Below are 17,986 nucleotides of genomic sequence, written 5' to 3' on the forward strand. Positions count from 1 at the left end.
CACACACTCAGATTCGGGGAGATTTAGTCGATCGGCGATAAATCGCATCTTTGCAGGCAGCAGGGCCGATTCTAAGTAAAGCGCTGCCTGAGGCGGCTCCTGCAATGCTACCCCCCCTCGTCAGCTTACATGTTGGGAGGGGAGACAGGAACACTAATGCGGAGAACGCAACTGCTCTCTCTCACATTATTAATGTTTCCAGGGGCTTTTTGCCGCCCCTGGAAACCTGTCCGGCGTGCCGCCTGAGGCAAGTTTCTCAACTCGCCTCATTGGCAGTGCGCCCCTGGCCGGGTGAGGGCAGAGACACTCTATCAGATTCTGGGAGATTAGTTGCCCGGCGAAATCTTCTCTTCTTCGTGGGCGACTAATCTCTCCGAATTGCCTTCCTGCCAGCTAGAATGTAAATTGCCGACAGGATGGCACTCAGAGCGCTTTGTTTTCCAAAGTCGCCAGAAGTTGCCTCACAGGGAAACTTTGGAAAACGAAGCGCTCCGAGTGCCATCCCACCCGGATTTACATTGTAGCAGGCGGGAAGGCAGTTCGGGGAGATTAGTCGCCTGAAGAAGAGGCAATTTGTCGCTAGACGACTAATCTCCCCGAATTTGAGCGTGTCTCTGACTTTACAGTGTTTGTTTTATGTTCTGGAGCTCTAGGACTGATAAAATGCTGTAGACATATTTTCACAAGCGGAAGTGAAATGTAAGGCGATTAATTAATTGGGCATGCGGCTTAATTACAACTATATATTCCATATATATAAATACAGTATATATAGGCTTACTAATGAAAGAATTAGGACTGTGATGATTGAGGGTTACAATCCTACAATAAAACGTAATTACTACAGGGCTGTACGTAGAGTTGGATAATACACCCTTCCCACTACACGCGCCGTAACACAAAAACAAACCTCGACGGCAAACATTAGTAGAAAAGGGGCAGGATAAGAAGCGAGGGGAGGGGTTTCCCAGGCAGAGAGGCGTGGCGTAGCGGCAGGAGCACACTAACTATATAGTACCTTGCAGACTGGCTTGAGCTCAGAGCAAGTTTAGAGCGAGAGAGGCTACAGCGCGGAGCTGCGCTACAATGAGCCACTTTCCATCCTTTACGATCACAATGAGCTGGACTTACCTGTTGATGCTGCTTTTCCTTCTTCCTTACACAGGTCAGACACGGGGCTGGGTGGGTACAATCAGCCATTTGGCAGAGATGCACAACCTGTCTGTGTCCGGCTGGGATTGCGCCGCGACTTTCCAGCTGTAGTTTAGACGCTGTCGCATCTCTCCCTGATATACAGACACCTGTGGCATTCCGGGATCCAACGCTTTGTACTAGGTGTAGTTTATGCAGCGATGGGATGAGAAATCTGGAGTTAAAACGTTTGTCTTATTTATATCGGTGCGACTTGTTCAGTATTACGCAATTTTCATATACTTGCCACAACTAGTGTGGCATCTCCACAAATATGTATTTTCAATTGTATCTGTGTTAAATAAATATTTATCTGGTTTTCTAGCCAGCCACAGAAAAATGAGTTCCCCAACTTAATAAGTGGGTGCAGTTCCCCTTTAAAATGTGGGTTCATTCTGGATCCTTTTGTGCTCTTGTTGGCTACAGGGTGCAAGAGCTGATGCTTTTATTTTTGGCTGATAGGCAGCAGAATGGATACAATTTATAAACAATGAGTCCTGGAGAGCAGTTGGGTCATCTCAGTGCTCAATGTGATGAGAATTTCATCATGATTCCAAGTTAGAATTTAACTTTTATGTGACTTTCTGCTGTGATGCATCTGGTGCTGGTTGTGGGGTCATTTGTGCTTGAGAGTCCATATTTTTCCAGTGACTTCATTCATTTGCACCTTATGTTGTTGAATTGGGGAGTTGTAGTTTGCCAGTAGCCAGAGGAGCAAAGCTTCCTATCCCTGGTGCTATAAAATCTTAAAGACATGCTTTTTCCAATTAACCCATAGTCTGTTATTCCTTTTTATGCTGAGCCGTCAACTAATGTTGTCAACATAAGAAATTGCTGTTATTTTGCACATTCTGCTAATACAGGTCATACAGACATCAAGTAGGTCGGACGGATAGTGAATTTTATTGTTGTTCTGCAGTATTTTGGTTGCCGTGGAAGTGAAAGAAGACTTTGGTGAAACCTAAACCCGGTCTTTTGTGCTGCTGTTGAAAATAAGTGCCCTGATTGTGTTGTTAGGGATACAGGACACAAGATATGAGACAGTGTTCAACAAAACAAGCCTCTCTATTGGTCCTTTGCAGGGATCTAGTGGGGGGTACTGGTTTTGCTGGTGCAAAACCTGTTTGTATCCATTTCCAATTTTGAAATAACTGGTTATAATCAATATATGTACAGCATTTTCACAGTGTAATTCTGCACATGGTATTTGCAATTAGTGGTGCACAAACAAACATATATTAAATACATATTCTGCATGGCTAACTTAAAAATTAAATACTAATGCATAGTTCATGGCTGTACAGAAATCGGTACAGTCTGCAGCAGTTGTCCAATTTGTTGGGCTGAAGTGTTTCCCCAACCCCTCACTTAGGGAACTTTGTATGAAATATGGCAAAATGATATAGATTTACCCCCCAGTTTTGGGAGAACTGCAACAATCCTTAAACTTAACCTCCTCCATATACAGAAAAACTAGTTTGTGTCCCTGTTCATCTGGGGTGCTTATATAAATCAAGCATGATTGCCCAAGCATTAGAAGCACTTGTAAACTTGTTTTGGAAACAGACCCCATTCAGTGGATAGAAGCACATACAGAGACTGTACCAGTATGCTAAAAGAGCTCTTCTTGGCAGCAGGCAAGTGACCCAAAATCACAGTTTTGGGAGAAATAATCTGTGGCCCTTAACATTGCTATACATAGGTAGATAGATAAGTCACCTTTTCTGGAAAAAATGCTGGCCTTCCTATCTCTGCTAACATTTTCCCCTATTAATAACATTGGTATAAAACATTACTGGTGGGGCTGGTCAATAAGCAGCAAGGTGACCTGAGTTGGCAGCCAGTATGTGACTGTATTTCATGCAACTCCAGCCCCAGTGCCCAATACATTGAAGAAATTAAAATGCTTGCTGCAATCAAATATGTTGTTGAATGTTAGGGGCTATGTAGGGTGTAGTTTTGCTAGAGGTTCCATAACAACTCTTCTAGATGCAGGGCAAGAGGTTAGTCATCCCTGACATATGTAGTTTCCTTTATCAGTTATGGCCCCTAACTCTCCTGCATTGTCCGTGGGTCTCCTCTTGTTTAACATTAGACCTTTCCCCTCCTAAGGGTCAGGGCACACAGGCAGATTCTGGGAGATTAGTCGCCCGGCGGCAAATCTCCTCTTCTTCAGGGCAACTAATCTCCCCGAACTGCCTTCGCACCGGCTAAAATGAAAAACGCCGGCGGGATGGCACTGGGCGCGATTCGTTTTCTGAAGTCGCCCGAAGTTGCCTCATGAGGAAACTTCGGGCGACTTCGGAAAACGAATCGTACCGAGTGCTATCCTGCTGGCGATTTACATTTTAGCTTGCGGGAAGGCAGGGGAGGCACTTCGGGGAGATTAGTCACCCTGAAGAAGAGGAGATTTGTCGCCGGGCGTCTAATCTCCCAGAATCTGCCTGTATGCCCTGACCCTAAAAGAAAAAAAATCAATAAACGTGATATGGGCTAAATGTTTTTGCTCTTCAAATCTCCTCTCTTATCCATGTGTAAAAATATAAGTGTGCTGAAAGAGACGTACCTGTGAGCCTGACATAGTACTACAGTATTCACTATTATAAACACATGGAAGGTGATCTGTAAGCAGGACTTTGCATTTTGAATTCATGAGAATTATGGACATGGGTTTATTTTCCTGGTTTGCATGGCCTCTGTGCAGTTATACTAATAAAGTTTTGCAAGAAAATTATGTAAAATGTAATTTTTAAAATGGAGTGCTATTTTGCTAAAATACTAATTCCGATTGGAGACTGCTGCTCTAGTAGAGGATTGTCGCTCAGTATGAAATAGGGGCTCTAATAGACATCATATTTAAATGAAAAATAACCACCAGTGCACCTTATGTGCATTCCAGGACAGCAGACCTCTGTTGTACCAAGCCATCATAGATGGCGGCTCTACAATTCAGTACCAGATAATAAAAGCAATAGCCGAGCGGGATTTAAAAACTGTACAGGGGGTGGCAGCCAAAGCTGTCATGGATGACTTATTGGTAACTCTTTGGCTTTCCATTTCCTTTAATTTTCTAAAATATAACAGTGAGGTTATTTAAGTAGTGCCGAGTTATGTATAGGATCTCTTTGCACAAATCTAGAACAGTTTTAATTTGGTTATATAGTACAGGTATAGGATCTGTTATCCAGAAACCGGTTATCCAGAAAGCTCCAAATTAAGGAAAGGCCATCTCTCTTAGACTCCATTTTATCCAGATAATCCAAATTCCTTTCTCTGTAATAATAAAACCTTACCTGGTAGTTGGACCAAACTAAGATATAATTAATCTTTATTAGAGGCAAAACCAGCCTATTGGATTTTTTATTGTTTACATTATTTTCTAGTAGCCTTAAGGCAGGGGTAGGGAACCTGTGGCTCTAGAGCCGCATGCGGCTCTTCATCCTACTTGCTGCGGCTCAGTCTTGCGGCTTTGCCTGTCAGGTTGTATTTACAGCCCTCGCACCTGCTGGTGGCTTCTGGAGTGTGGGACCGCGGTAAGCACTCTCAGGCATTCGCCAGCCGGGACAAGGGCTGTATAGACGTCCCAGGAGTGACAGGCAAGACCGAGCCGCAGCAAGATGATTCATCATGGTCCTTACAGCGGTCACACACTCGAGACAAGAGAAGGAAGATCAGCATGGAGCTTCAGAAACAGAAGTCACATTAAATAGATGAGAACACTAACATTTAATAGGGCTATTCAGTGTTTAATTTATTTCAAAGTAGCCCTGCATATACACAATGCACTTCTATTTGTTGTATTCTGTTATTGTAACAGTTAAAATTAAAAAAAGGTTAAAAAAGTTTATAAGCTGTGTTATGTTTTGTGGCTCCAGACTATTTTTCTTTAGTGGGAGAGGGGCAAAATGGCTCTTTTGATAGTAAAGATTGCTGACCCCTGCCTTAAGGTATGAAAATACAAATTAGAAAGATCCATTATATGGAAAACACCAGCTCCCTGGCATCCCATACCTGTAGGAAGAATGTGTTGTTTAATCTTTCCTCTTATCAACAAATTCTTAACTGGAACTAGTTGGTTCAGTACAATGCAGCATTATACAAGTAGTAGTAATCAAGAAGGAGGATTTTGTTTGTGTGTGCATTGCAGAGACCGCTTATCATTCTTAACTAAAATTGGGGTCAGGGAGTAAATGAGAAAAGTTTTATTATTTAACTGCTAATAGACCAGCACTCTGCTAGATACCTGCTAAGAACTTCCGACTGTTTTATGGTTTATTGATTGCTTACTGTTGATGCTTAAGGCATTTACATTTAATGGCTTAAATTACTGCTTGTTATGAAGAGGGCTGTTTAAGAGCTTGAATTAAGCTGATCTCTTGTGGTTATATCAGATGCACACTTTATTATACATTTTAATTGTTATACATTTTTAATTGTTTAAAGAATATATATAGCTCCTTTATATCCAGTATCAGGGTGCGAAATGGATTTATGGCTCATGATTGTACAAAAAATTAACATAGGCAAGGTTTATAATGTAGTAAATGCTAAGGAGTAGACAAACACTAGTTAGAGTACATGAGCTTATTCTTGCAAAAAAAACAAGTATGCACAGTTTAAAGTTAAATCAGTGCAGTATTTGTTCAACCCTTTAACTGCCAGATATTGTAAATTCTACAACACAGCTATAAAAGTACTAGTATCCCATAGCCACAGTTATCTCCACTGCTGCTGTAGCCACCACCTCTCCCTACTAAACCTGCTATCCCACATCCACAGTCCCTTCCCAGATACCATTATCCCCACTGTTACTATAGGCACCATCTCTCCCTATTATACCTGCTGTGGGCAGTCCCTTCCCAGCGACTATTATCCCACTGTTACTATAAGCACCATCTCTTCCTACTATACCTGAGCCATTTAAACTGTCTGTATGTTTTTTTGGAGCATGAATGGAAACTATTGGATCAGACACCCAGCTGCACTCATGGGATGCTGGGAGTTCCGGCCTCAGCTGGAAGTCAGAGTTTGGTGCATCCTCTGTTGGTTCATGCAGGTGTCCACTTGTGTATTACCACGTGGCCGAGATTGTTTGTACACATTCTAATGACATCTTATATTTCCCCTGTTTGTTCTGAGGAAACAGTTGTTTTGTAGCCTTTTGAATGTTTTCCCCAAATCCATTGTTTTACAAAAGGGACCTTATCAAGTATAGTGAAGGGGCCCATGTAACGGCTTCTGTTGTGTAATCTTATCCTGTGATTTTGTTGATTTGATCCCTGTGATGAATTATGAATGCCTCATAAAAGTATATACTTGTACCTTATGTGTATAGTGAGTAATTGATGTGCTGACAAAAAGAGTGGTCTCCCCCCAACCCAGTACATTAGCAGGGATTTGTCATGCCTCTCTTTCATGTGATTGGTGGGAATTTGAGCTGCAGGTTTGATGAGAAGGGAAAGCGCAGTCATTTCCTGCCTGTGTGGTTGAGCCGTGGCTAGCTGGTTTCCTAGCTATCTGGGACACGTGCCCCCACACCATACATTCTTGTGTTTCCGCTATAGGATTGTTTTGCTTTGAAACTGATTACATGAGACTACCCATCTCTTCTGACATTTCCCTAAGCCTAGCCCCCTGCTCTTCTGCTGATCTGTCTGACTACTTTGCTGAGCTGGCCGCTACTGTTACTTTGTATCAACAGCCAGCTGTCCTTAGACTGCATCCTCCAAACCCCACAATTCCCTGCACACGTGATTTCAATAAGGAAAGGAACATCACAGTGCAATGCATTTTGGGTTATGCAGTTCCTGCATGCTGTCTGTAAACTGTGGAGAAGTTGTTACAATTTGTAACATCAGTGTTTAGTCCCTCCTTCCCTGCCAGGATTTCAAATGATGCAGAAAGAGAACTGTTAAACAGCTGGGTTGCAGCACAGAAAATGGCATTTATTTATACTTTTTGAAGAAACAGGTAACTGTGATGGGTATAGCAGGGGTTTCTGTGTTATGTTGACCTCTTTATCAAATTTTGGTTTGGAAGCTGGAATTCCCCTTTAAAGACTTGGAGGCGAAGTCTAATTGAAAAAAATATATAGCCGCCTGAAAATCACTTTCTCTGCTTTTAACATTCAAGTTTAATTTTTTTTTCGGGAAGGGGCATTTATACGGAACTTGACCAGTTTCCTTCTAGAAGAGATATCGGGAAGTGAAGCATTCATAACATCCTGCAGAGGCTTTCCTCCCCTCTCTACTAAATTAGTACTTAAGCTCATTATGAGGGAAATGTCTTTCATTTGGTTTAATTGGGCATCCTTTTCTGGAATGTTAAATTTACCGTAATTGTTATAGGAATCGGATAAACTTGTACTTCAGATATGAGCCACTTTAAGGCCAACATGAATCCCTTTACTCTCTGTTAGTACCATTCCATAGAATATAATGGAAGCTGTTTGTTAGGGCTCCTAAATCTGGGGCTCATTAACTAACCTGGGCATTAACAATGCACCAATTAGATGTCAGATCTATTCAGCCAACAATAAAGAAAAATATTATTACAATAGGTTACATAGTTACACCCCCAGGTGCCAGTTTGCCTGGTGTCAGTAAATGAGCCCCATATTCTATAAGCCTAATATGTTCTATTTCTAAACTTGTATCATCATATGTGGGTATCATCTTGTTGGACCATGCAGATATCAACAGTTTCTGTTCAAATTTATTTAATGGAACCATCCTGAGTCTGGGATTCTGCATTGGAACCCGAAGATACAGAATTAATTACCTATGGCACTTTAATTATAATGTTTTGTTGCAAAATTAAAATTCACTGTATTAATATGGATCATGTAACCCACCCATTTCAATATGTTTTATTGAAATTTTTGTTACAGTATATTTTTCACCCCAAGCAAAGCTGAAATCGCAAGCAGTTTATTTGTATGTATAGTAATAGGCATTACTTTACATGTTAATGTGACCACTGTGGGAACTGTTTTCATTTGCGCTAATAGGTAAATAAGCCTCTACAGAGCATTGAATCTATTCAAACACACAGGTATGCAATATTCTATTTTCTGATTTGAATAACTATGGTCATATCTACGTATTTCTGTATTTGACAGAGTGGCTTCAGTGACACTGGCTTGTGTTTGCCAATGTGCTTTCTTTGCTTTGTGTTTGTGTTTTCCTTTTTGTTCTGTGCAAGCAATAGTATTTTGCATGTCAAAAATCTGCCTGCTGTGAGAAAAAATATTCTTACAGGTTACACACTGTTCTATAAAAAAACCTTTGAAAGAAGTAGAGTTGCTATATTCGGTATTCAAGGTTGGTCATTTTCAAAAGTCTGAGCACATCTTCAGGTGTGTCCTACAGGAATGAGTAACCCAAGCCCAATGTGGCTTTACAGATAAGCTCAGCTGCCTTTGTTGTGTGTGATAAAGAGAATGCAGAAGCTTTGGTTCATGAGTGAACAACTGGCAGGATACTTAGGAGACTCTAATTGCCAGTATACTTAGTTTTTATGCAATTAAAACTTGTTTCCAAGCCTGGAATTCAAAAATAAGCTCCTGCTTTGAGGTCACTGAGAGCAACATCCAAGGGGTGGGAGAGCAACATGTTGCTCACGAGCTACTGGTTGGGCATCACTGGTCTAAGGGTTAGTCCACATAGGGGGATTTGGGGAGATTTGGTCGCCTGGTGACTAATCGGCTCGTTTTTGCGGCAACCAATCTCCCCAAACGCCTTCCCTGAATCTGCGCCGGCTAAAATGGAAAAAATGCTGGCGCATATCACACGCGGCGATTCGTTTTCCGAAATTGCCTCACGGGCGATAAGTTGCCAGGCAACCAAATCTCCCCAAAACGCCCTGTGTGGCCTGACACTTAGTGGTTCCCAAGTGGTGTGGCTAGCTCTTTTTGCTTTTTTTGTTGTCCTAGATACACCTGGAAGCCCAGCCTATCATCTGGCCCTAGGCTAAAGACGTATGCTTTTTCTGCTCTCAGTTCTCATCTTTATTATTACTCTAATGATTAGAAACCATGCTTTGTTTTCTAATATAAATAGAATTAGCGAGTTGTAAAAAAAGAAAATCACATTTTGTGTGTGTAAACAGAATCTTTATCAGTGTTCCTTAGCAAATAAACACAGCAAACACAGAGTAATGTTCTCTTTGCACTTTAATGATGTGTGTCGCTCACATGCTTGTTTACTAATGTTTTTCTTCTCTTTGCTGAGGCAGAGATTGGTTTATGGTTTTAAATGGCTTTTTGACCACTGCTGCCACTTGTTGTAGTTAAAAGAAACTTTACTTGTATTAAACTTAGCATTGGGTTTAGTAAACAACAGCAGTCAATAACCAGGTAGCATTACCTGGTCACCTGTATAAAATCATACATCTGATTAGTTGCTATGGGTTACTAGGGCTGGAACAACCTCTACCACTTTTATTAAATTAACAAAGTAGAAAATGGTGTTTGCTTTTGTTTCACAGGTTACACGTTTGTTTTTTAACATATTGCAGTCATGTCCCTACTATGAGGTTGTGGGCTGCAGTTTTTTTGGTTGAGTCTCTTTGTTGTTCTTGTTGTTGTGCCTTTGATGCTGACAGGACCAGGTGAGCAAAGCAATTATGAGAGGTAAATCCTTTCATTTGACAGGAAGATGGATGTGTGGCAGACTTCAAACATCAGTAACACTTATGGCATTATATTAACAGAGAGATAATGGGGCAGAATCAAGTTCAACACTCCTCAGGGATTCACCAATACTCCTTTTAAAGTGATACTGACACCAGAAATTAAACTCTTTTTTACATCTATCATATTATTGCCTTTGAAAGCTACTGACAGGCTGAGATGGGACAGTCAGGTTGGCAAAACAGTCAGGTTTAGAAACTTCAACTAACAATAACTTACATGAACAAACCTCTCGGCAAAAAACTATCAACATGACCTATAGGTAACTTTTAATGTACATTCATATTTTAAAAAGTAGTTTTTTAGTGTCAGTATCACTTTTTAAGATTTCACCAAGCAGTTTTGTTCTTCATGTTGCAGCATGGCTAATAGAGTTAACATTAACCGGAACATAACTGTCTACAGATGATGTACCCATAATGTAATATAAGGGTATGAGAAGTCTTCAAGTCACTACCTTGAATCAATCAAGCAATGATTGCCAAGCTCTTTCAGTTCAAGCTCTATCAGTTTATCTGTCATTAGTCTTACTTTTAAGTATATCTAGGACAGCAAATACATATTCAGCCCAAATATCTCCTTAATTGACTTTTAAGCTGGGCTTTCAGGTGTATCTGGAGGAGCAAATGGCCATTCTCCCCAGTTGTTATCCCAACTGGATGTCAGGCTAAGACCACCACGTCCCCCCATGGGGGTCAGACCCATAGTTTGGAAATCAGTGATATAAAAGCAGTATGCCCTATGTTGAGTGCATTTATATCCCCTACAGAATTCCAACTTCAGTTCCATGACGTATATAAACCTTAGAGCCTTTAGTCACATAATTCCTTAGAGACATTCATATTACTTTATATTCTTCTCCTATATATATGATCACAATGATGTTTCTGTGTTTGTCCATAAGTGAATGTTATTCTCTACTACTTATATGGGACAGTTTGTGTGTAGAGCAGCACTGCTGTAAAAATTGAACCCTTTAATGTTTGCCTTGCTGTTGACTATCATTATTATCCTTATATCATCCTAACCACATACTCATCTAGGGCTGTAATTGATGAATAACCAGCCAAGCAGATGTGCCTGTTGCTAGGTATTGATTAACTGATATATTATAACACATCCCTTGTAAACCCTCTTGTAATGTTGCCACTATGCCTATACTTACGTGATAGAAAGACATGCTGAATTATTCTCCAAATCCAGTGTCCTTTAGACGATTGATTTTCTTTTCCTCTTGGCATTTGTTGAAGTGGTAGAAAGCTATTTACTTCTGCTCTGCTCATCAATACAGAAGATGTTCTAATGACACTCATCATGAAATAGATGCACACTAGCAGGCTGTTGTGTTGCCACCGGTACTAATGCATAGGGTATTACTTATATTAGAGTACATCCATGCTTGGCAGACTTTAGTCATTTGTGTGTGTTGGAGAATAAAGCTAACCCAACTTTACACTGATTACATTCTGTCTGTTTAATATACAACATTCAAGTCATATACGCCTATAGGTTTGAAATAAATGTCATAATTGAACTCATTTGTCAAACTTTGCAACACAAACCAAAAAGGGGGCATTGTTAAAAAAGTTTACTGGTGGCTCATTTACACTGCTTATTTATGGATGGTCACAGAGAGAACAGCATGGTTCCGTAGAATCCTGTGCTACAACCTAGTGACTTGGTTTAAAACAGTTTTATGGGTCCCAAGGGTGTCCTCAAAAAAAAAATTAAGAAGCCCTGTCCTAGGATCTTATTCCGTTATACAAAAGCAAATTGTGCTACTAATAAGTGTTTACCAGGACACTGTGTTCATAAAATCATGTTGTTTGCCCTACTTTTGTTGTTATCCCAGTTTATGCTGTCTATGGTTGTATTTTATTGTGTAGCCACCCCTCTAAAGCAAAGAGATGTTTATGACATAAAAGTCAGGACAAGAATGAAAAATCAAAAACATGAGCGGACCCCCCAGAGTGAATTTTTTTTTCAACACAAAGAGAATTATGAGTAACTGGATATTTTGGAGATTATTTTAACAACGGATTTTGGATTGAGATATGCCATTAAGGGGCCTGATGCTTCGGATCAGATTACATTACAATAAACACTAATGGTTATTACGGGTTTAAAACACCTGTTGAGTGTGTGACTTTTCAGAAGTATGAGAAATTTTACAGTGTATAGTTTTTCAGCTTTTCAGTGTTGAGTTTAATATTTTCATGAGGAGTAAAAGACACAGAGCTTCAGTAAATCTGCATTACAAACATACAAACATGTTTTTTTAGTTCTATCAAACTAGTTGGTGTGATTTTTCCCAACTGTGTAAAGAAATGTATCTGTGTTGAAACTGATATGAAGTTTGCTAATCTCTCCGCAGCTGCCGTGTTTCAGACAGACCCGCTGCGTTTCTGCTTTATTCTGTGTTACGAGTACTCAACAATTAAAGCAAGCCCTGAAAACTAGGGCAAATTGTTTTTCTTTTTCTTGTATTCCTTGTATGGCTAATTCAACTGTATAAAAGCATTTCAATTAAAAATGTGATTTTCCGTTTTATATAAAAATCTATTGAGGTAAAACTACTGAGGGAGGGCATCAATAGAACAGGTTAAAGGAACCGTAACATTAAAAATAAGTAAGTAATAAAAATATAATGTAGTGTTGCCCTGCACTGGTAAAACTGCTGTGTTTGCTTCAGAATCACTACTATTCTTATATAAATAAGCTGCTGTGTAGCAATGGCCATTCAAAGTAGAAAAGAGTCAGGTTATAAAGCAGATAAGCTCTGGTGTTATCTACTATTAAACCTGTGCCATTGCTACACAGCAGCTTGTTTATATGAACTATAGTAGTGTTTCTGAAGCAAACACACCAGTTGTACCTGAGCAGGGCAACACAACATTTTATTTTCATTACCTTAAAACACTTTAATTTTACTCTATTACTATCTACAGTAATACAGTAATATGTAGGATTATTTATCAAAATAGCATAGAGAGTCACCACTTTTATTATTTGTTTCCCCTTTAAATGATTCACAATACGTTTGCGTGTTTAATTTGCATTTCTAGTTAGTCGCGTTTACACTTAATTGACTGTTTAATTGTGCTTGCCTCTTCCTCTCAAGTTCTGAAACTGGAAACAGGCAAATATATATCCACTGTACATCCTCCATTGTTCTGGGGCCGTTTACTGAGCAGGCAACATGCCAGACCCACGAGGGGAATGACACTGCCTTACAGGTCTTGCAGGGTTTTAAAGTCCATTGTCAATGCATTCTAGAAACACTGAATGAGTGCAATGGACTGAAACGATACAAAGGCAGGTAAAAGGGATGTTTTTTGTGTTGTCTGTACATGACACTTGTTAGGTCTTATAACCTCTTTTGTTGACTGAGTACAAAATTAAATAGTGCTGTGACGTAGGCTTGGACTTTCCTACTATAGCTGTGCAGCTTTCATAAAATGTATATGATTGAGAAATACAACTTATTTTATTATTAGAAGGGCTGTGAAAGTAAACCATATATTAACTATAAACCCAGAGAAAAATGTCCTTCACACTTAGCCTGTAGTTAAAAGACAAGTCTTATCTGTCCTTAACTGTGGTCACATATAGCCCTTTGCTTAGAAGTCTTATGTACTCTCTCTCTTTTATCCCTACCAAGAGGCTAGTGCAAAGCACTTTATGTGTTTTATATAATCTTTTTTTTTTGTATGTGAATGCCTGAAATGTTTTAGATGTGCAGACACCAAGAAGCAGAAATGGACTCCTAAAAAAAATTTTTTATGATATATGTTACAATGCATTTTTTTTTAATAAAGTTTGCAATTTGTTTACAATCCTTCCATTGGAATGAACAGGAATGCACCACCACCACCACCAAGTGTTTTAAGTATTTACCTTTATGCAACTGACTTTTGCCTGAACACAAGTAGATTTTCCCAAGCTCTGTAAGACAAGCACCTCCTATTAAATGTTTGCTTAGGTTGGAAGGAGGCATATCAGTATGTAAGCCCTTCCAGGCCACTGCTGTGGATGTCTCTGCCAGCTCTTCTGTTGGCAGAAACCAGGGGGAACCAAAGCAGTGTTAATGGCAGTCACAATGAAGTCCCCCATCAAACCAAATCTTGAGCGTAGTGTATAGGTGAATTTTACTTAATACCCTGCTCTCTACTATCTGTCTCTTTTCTCTCTCTCTCTCTCTTATAATTTACTCTGCCCCTTAAAATATGTTACATGTAAGTTGTAAGAGGATGACTGAAATGGTCAGAGTACGTAACCAGATAGGATTAGTGTCTGTCACATCCAAGAATCCATATGTGTCTGCTCTTTGTCTCTTGGCAATATTTATCTTTCACTCTTGAGCCATGCGACCTTTGGAAGTTTTCTACATTCTGAAACCTTTTTTTCTGTGACATTTGGACACCAAGGAATACTGATCTTAGAAACATGAAGGCTGACCAGCTGTTAGTAAATTAGCCGTGAACTACAAGATACAAAAATGTGATTTCCAGGTCCACACTCATTTTTAATCCCCGGTCAATAGAAACGAAATAACTTTTTTTTAAAAAGAAATAGGTCTTTAAAAAATATAATGTATTTTATTTTGTTTCTTTGTTATACAGTAGAACCACCATTTTACGTCTTTTTAGGGACCAGGAAAAAATCATGTACAATTCGGGAAAATGTAAAATCAGGGAAATGTGTTGAAACTCTTTCTTCAAGTAATGAAAGGATATACTGTAACACAGGGCTCATGGTAAAAAATAGAAGACTACTTTAGGGTCCTGACCTATCAAATAATTTAGCTACAAAAACTGAGCCAACAGCAGTTAAGCATTAACAATGACAGTGACCAACAAATTCTTTGAACTAAACAACTTCAGGCAGAGGGCATTAAGTCAACACTTCAGAGTATGTCTCTACCCCCTATTTGTGTCTTCCCTGTAAAGAAATGTATTTATGTAACTTTTCAAAAATGTTCTGTGAAATTATTCTGTAAAACTCAATTTAATTTTCCCAAATGTGGCGATTCACTTGTAAAAGCAATGAATAGCTCATTGTATACGTCCATCAAAATGGGTTCTTTCATAATTCCTCCAGCAATGCCTTGACCAACACCAGCAGGCAATTTTCTATACTGTACTCATAATTTTCTAATTAACTCGTTGGACTACGAAATCATATGTTCTTTTTTCTGTTTCATTTTTTTCTCTAGGGGATGCAGTTCCTAAAATTAATGACGGGGAAGACAGAGTCACTGTGAATGTTGGTGATAAGGTTTCGTTGGAATGCAGAGATGCTCATTTAGTAACATTGGCTTTTCAGAAGTCAGGCCTTATGAAGAAACCACGAGATTTAAAAAGCCGTCCACTTAACAATAGTGAAACTGATCAGTTCTTCGTCATTATTAAAGCAGATCTCAGGCACATTGGAAGATATATATGCACAAATACAGAGACGCAAGAAAATACCTCAGTCTCTCTCTTTGTGAAGGGTAAGTCATTCATTGGGTTCCATGTCAAAGATCAAACCACTTGATTTATGTTTATTATAAGGAACAGATAAACTGTATGCATATATTATTTTTTGGTAACATACACTCTACTTCAGCAGAATAGTTCACAACTGATTTACCCATTATATGTAATTATTTGAAGTATGACAAAGTCAACCCATACAATTATGAGTTCACTTTCAATAATGTCATATTGAAGAGCAGGGTAATTCTGCCCCCTTTATGCCAAACTGTTCTACAAGACTTTGTACAGTAAAATTTGGACTAACTTCCATCGATGGAGGTTAAACCACAAAAAAACATATATAAAATTAGGCATTTATAGGGAACAAGGTCTGATGGCATTCATTTTCCTATAGAGACAATTTTGCATGTGCCACAATATTTGATCTGCTAGCAGTATATTCATTCATATATCATGGACCTGGGCCAATGCATTTTAAAACAAACTTTTGTGCTTATTTCAGATCCTGCAAGGCCTTTTCTTGATATCCCGTTTATCGATGTAACAGAAGGAGCTGACACAGTTGGCATGTGTTTTCCTACTGATCCAGACATGGATATTGCTATAGAGAAGTGTGATGGTTCTCCTTTGCAAGAGAATTTTACCTTCACAACAGACATCGAGGCTGGGATCACTATCAAAACAGTGCAACTGGCCTTTGATGGTTGCTATGTATGTTCTGGAAATAAAAGTGGGACAGTGAAGAAAAGCAGCACATTCTCTATTCATGTAAAGCCAGGTGATTGAGATACAAAATCTTATATTGTCTTTTATGTAGTATTTTTTTATGGCTATGGAGGAGTCGCCAAAAGGGGTTTGCATGTTGTGTACATTATGAAGGTGCTCAGAACACACTTAAGATGCATTTACCAATGCATTGTGCCTCTTTTATCTGTGTTTGATTAAGTTTGTAAATAAGGGCAAAAAATACTGAGCTATCAAGTAGCGCAAAAGAAAATGAGTGGCTTGCCACATTGCCTTGAATGATATGATTAAAGATTTGGTGCTGTCCACCAGATGTTTATAATATGAACTTGATGCCACTAAAGGCAGCTTTACTCTGGCACATCCTCTAAGGCAGGCTGTCCAACTTATTACATGTCATGGGCTGATTATGTCTATTAGAGCATATTCGAGGTTCAGATTACTTGGAAATGATGATGTAGTATAATAAAGTATATTTAACCCTCGATCAGACTGTTGGCCTTAAAAAATTTTTGACGGGTCACATTCAACCCTTGGGCCTCCAGGTGGCCATCCAACTGACAAATTGACCGATACCATGCGAGCAGCCATACACGATGGGGACACCTTTCTGTTATTTTGTTTGTTTAAGACAAAAGTCCAAGTGATCAAAACTGTAAGAGGTGAAGAAAAGCTGGGGCAGTTATGGTGCTTTAAAAACTGGCATTTTTAAACCTGCCGATTAATGTTCCAACTGATATCTGGGGTGCAAGTATATAGGTCAGATCGTCTGGCCACCGTGCAATTTTTTGGCATGTTTTATTCAGTTACGATCCAGCATAATGTCAAGTGGCTCCTCCAGTATTTAAATAGAGCTGTTGACAAAACGTAAAAATGTTTCTGCTCACTAAATGGCAAGCATGGTAAGTCTTTTAAAGCATGTCATATCCAACATGCCTCGAACAGTAATGAGCAGTGCTTTTCCCAAGGCACGGAGAAAATTACTTTTCTTTCACTCCACTAAATGAAGTCATGATTTTAGCTCCAGCTGTAGCAGTGCCTTATCCATTAACACACGACCCCCGGCACTAATGATGCCAAATTCCTCCCAGGAGTACAACTCTATCTACCCCCACTTGTAACAGGCAGATGGAGTAGCCTCTATCTTTCTGTGGGTAGATAACTGCAAATGAGGCTGGATCTAATTCTCTTGTCAAAACATTGAATTTAATAAGCAAACAATATGTCTTCATTCATAATGAAGCTAAATCAATTCTTAGGGCTGCTTTAAAAATTATTCTGTCCCCCCCTTTGGACAAAAAGCTTTATGGAATGTACTGAAAAAGACATGTCTTTGCTAATAATGGTTCCATCCTGCAGTTATTTTTTGCCATGATTGTTCTACATTAATATTTGCATTTTCATTGTAACAGTGCATGCTTTACAAAACACAATATATCTTGCCCTAAATCAGAATCAGAAAGAAGTGTTTAAAGAAAATAAGGCAACTTGTTTATATTGTTATGTTGGTTATGGATGGGCCATACCCCTCCCCCCCGTGCCCTCTTTTTCCACCCATGGGAGGACACATTTGACCAGTTAAAGAATGTAGGGTTGGTACATTGGGGCGAGCTGATCAACACGAGACTACATTCACCTGGGCAATGCAGTTATAAGTTTAAAGTTCTCCCACTGATTTAAAGATACAACGTGCACCATGCATCATTATTGGGAAGCATAGTTCAACAAAAGCTAACATTGTAAAACTTTTTCATGTGCCTATGCTGTCAAGCAAACAGATTTTACCCCGTTTGGGCTTAGGTGGTTGATCTGATCATAATTATTTTCTACCTTTAGCTGAGATGGTGTTCTCAAGCGTAGGGCCTTCAAAATTTCATGT

At 39.3% G+C, this 17,986-nt stretch overlaps 1 protein-coding gene across 2 annotated transcripts in view; it reads left to right on the plus strand.

Annotated features, from left to right (window-relative positions):
* The first annotated feature begins 1,010 nt into the window (after positions 1-1,010).
* Positions 1,011-17,986, plus strand: part of kit.L (KIT proto-oncogene receptor tyrosine kinase L homeolog) — a 32,752-nt gene continuing 15,776 nt past the window's right edge. The window contains exons 1-3 of one of the 2 annotated variants that reach the window (XM_018253679.2): positions 1,011-1,165; positions 15,099-15,377; positions 15,866-16,141. In XM_018253679.2, coding sequence (XP_018109168.1) covers positions 1,087-1,165; positions 15,099-15,377; positions 15,866-16,141 — 634 coding nt within the window. In that variant the 5' untranslated portion in view covers positions 1,011-1,086. 2 annotated transcript variants of the gene reach the window in all.

Source organism: Xenopus laevis, chromosome 1L (genome assembly GCF_017654675.1).
Source record: "Xenopus laevis strain J_2021 chromosome 1L, Xenopus_laevis_v10.1, whole genome shotgun sequence".
In the NCBI taxonomy this organism is placed as follows: domain Eukaryota; kingdom Metazoa; phylum Chordata; class Amphibia; order Anura; family Pipidae; genus Xenopus; species Xenopus laevis.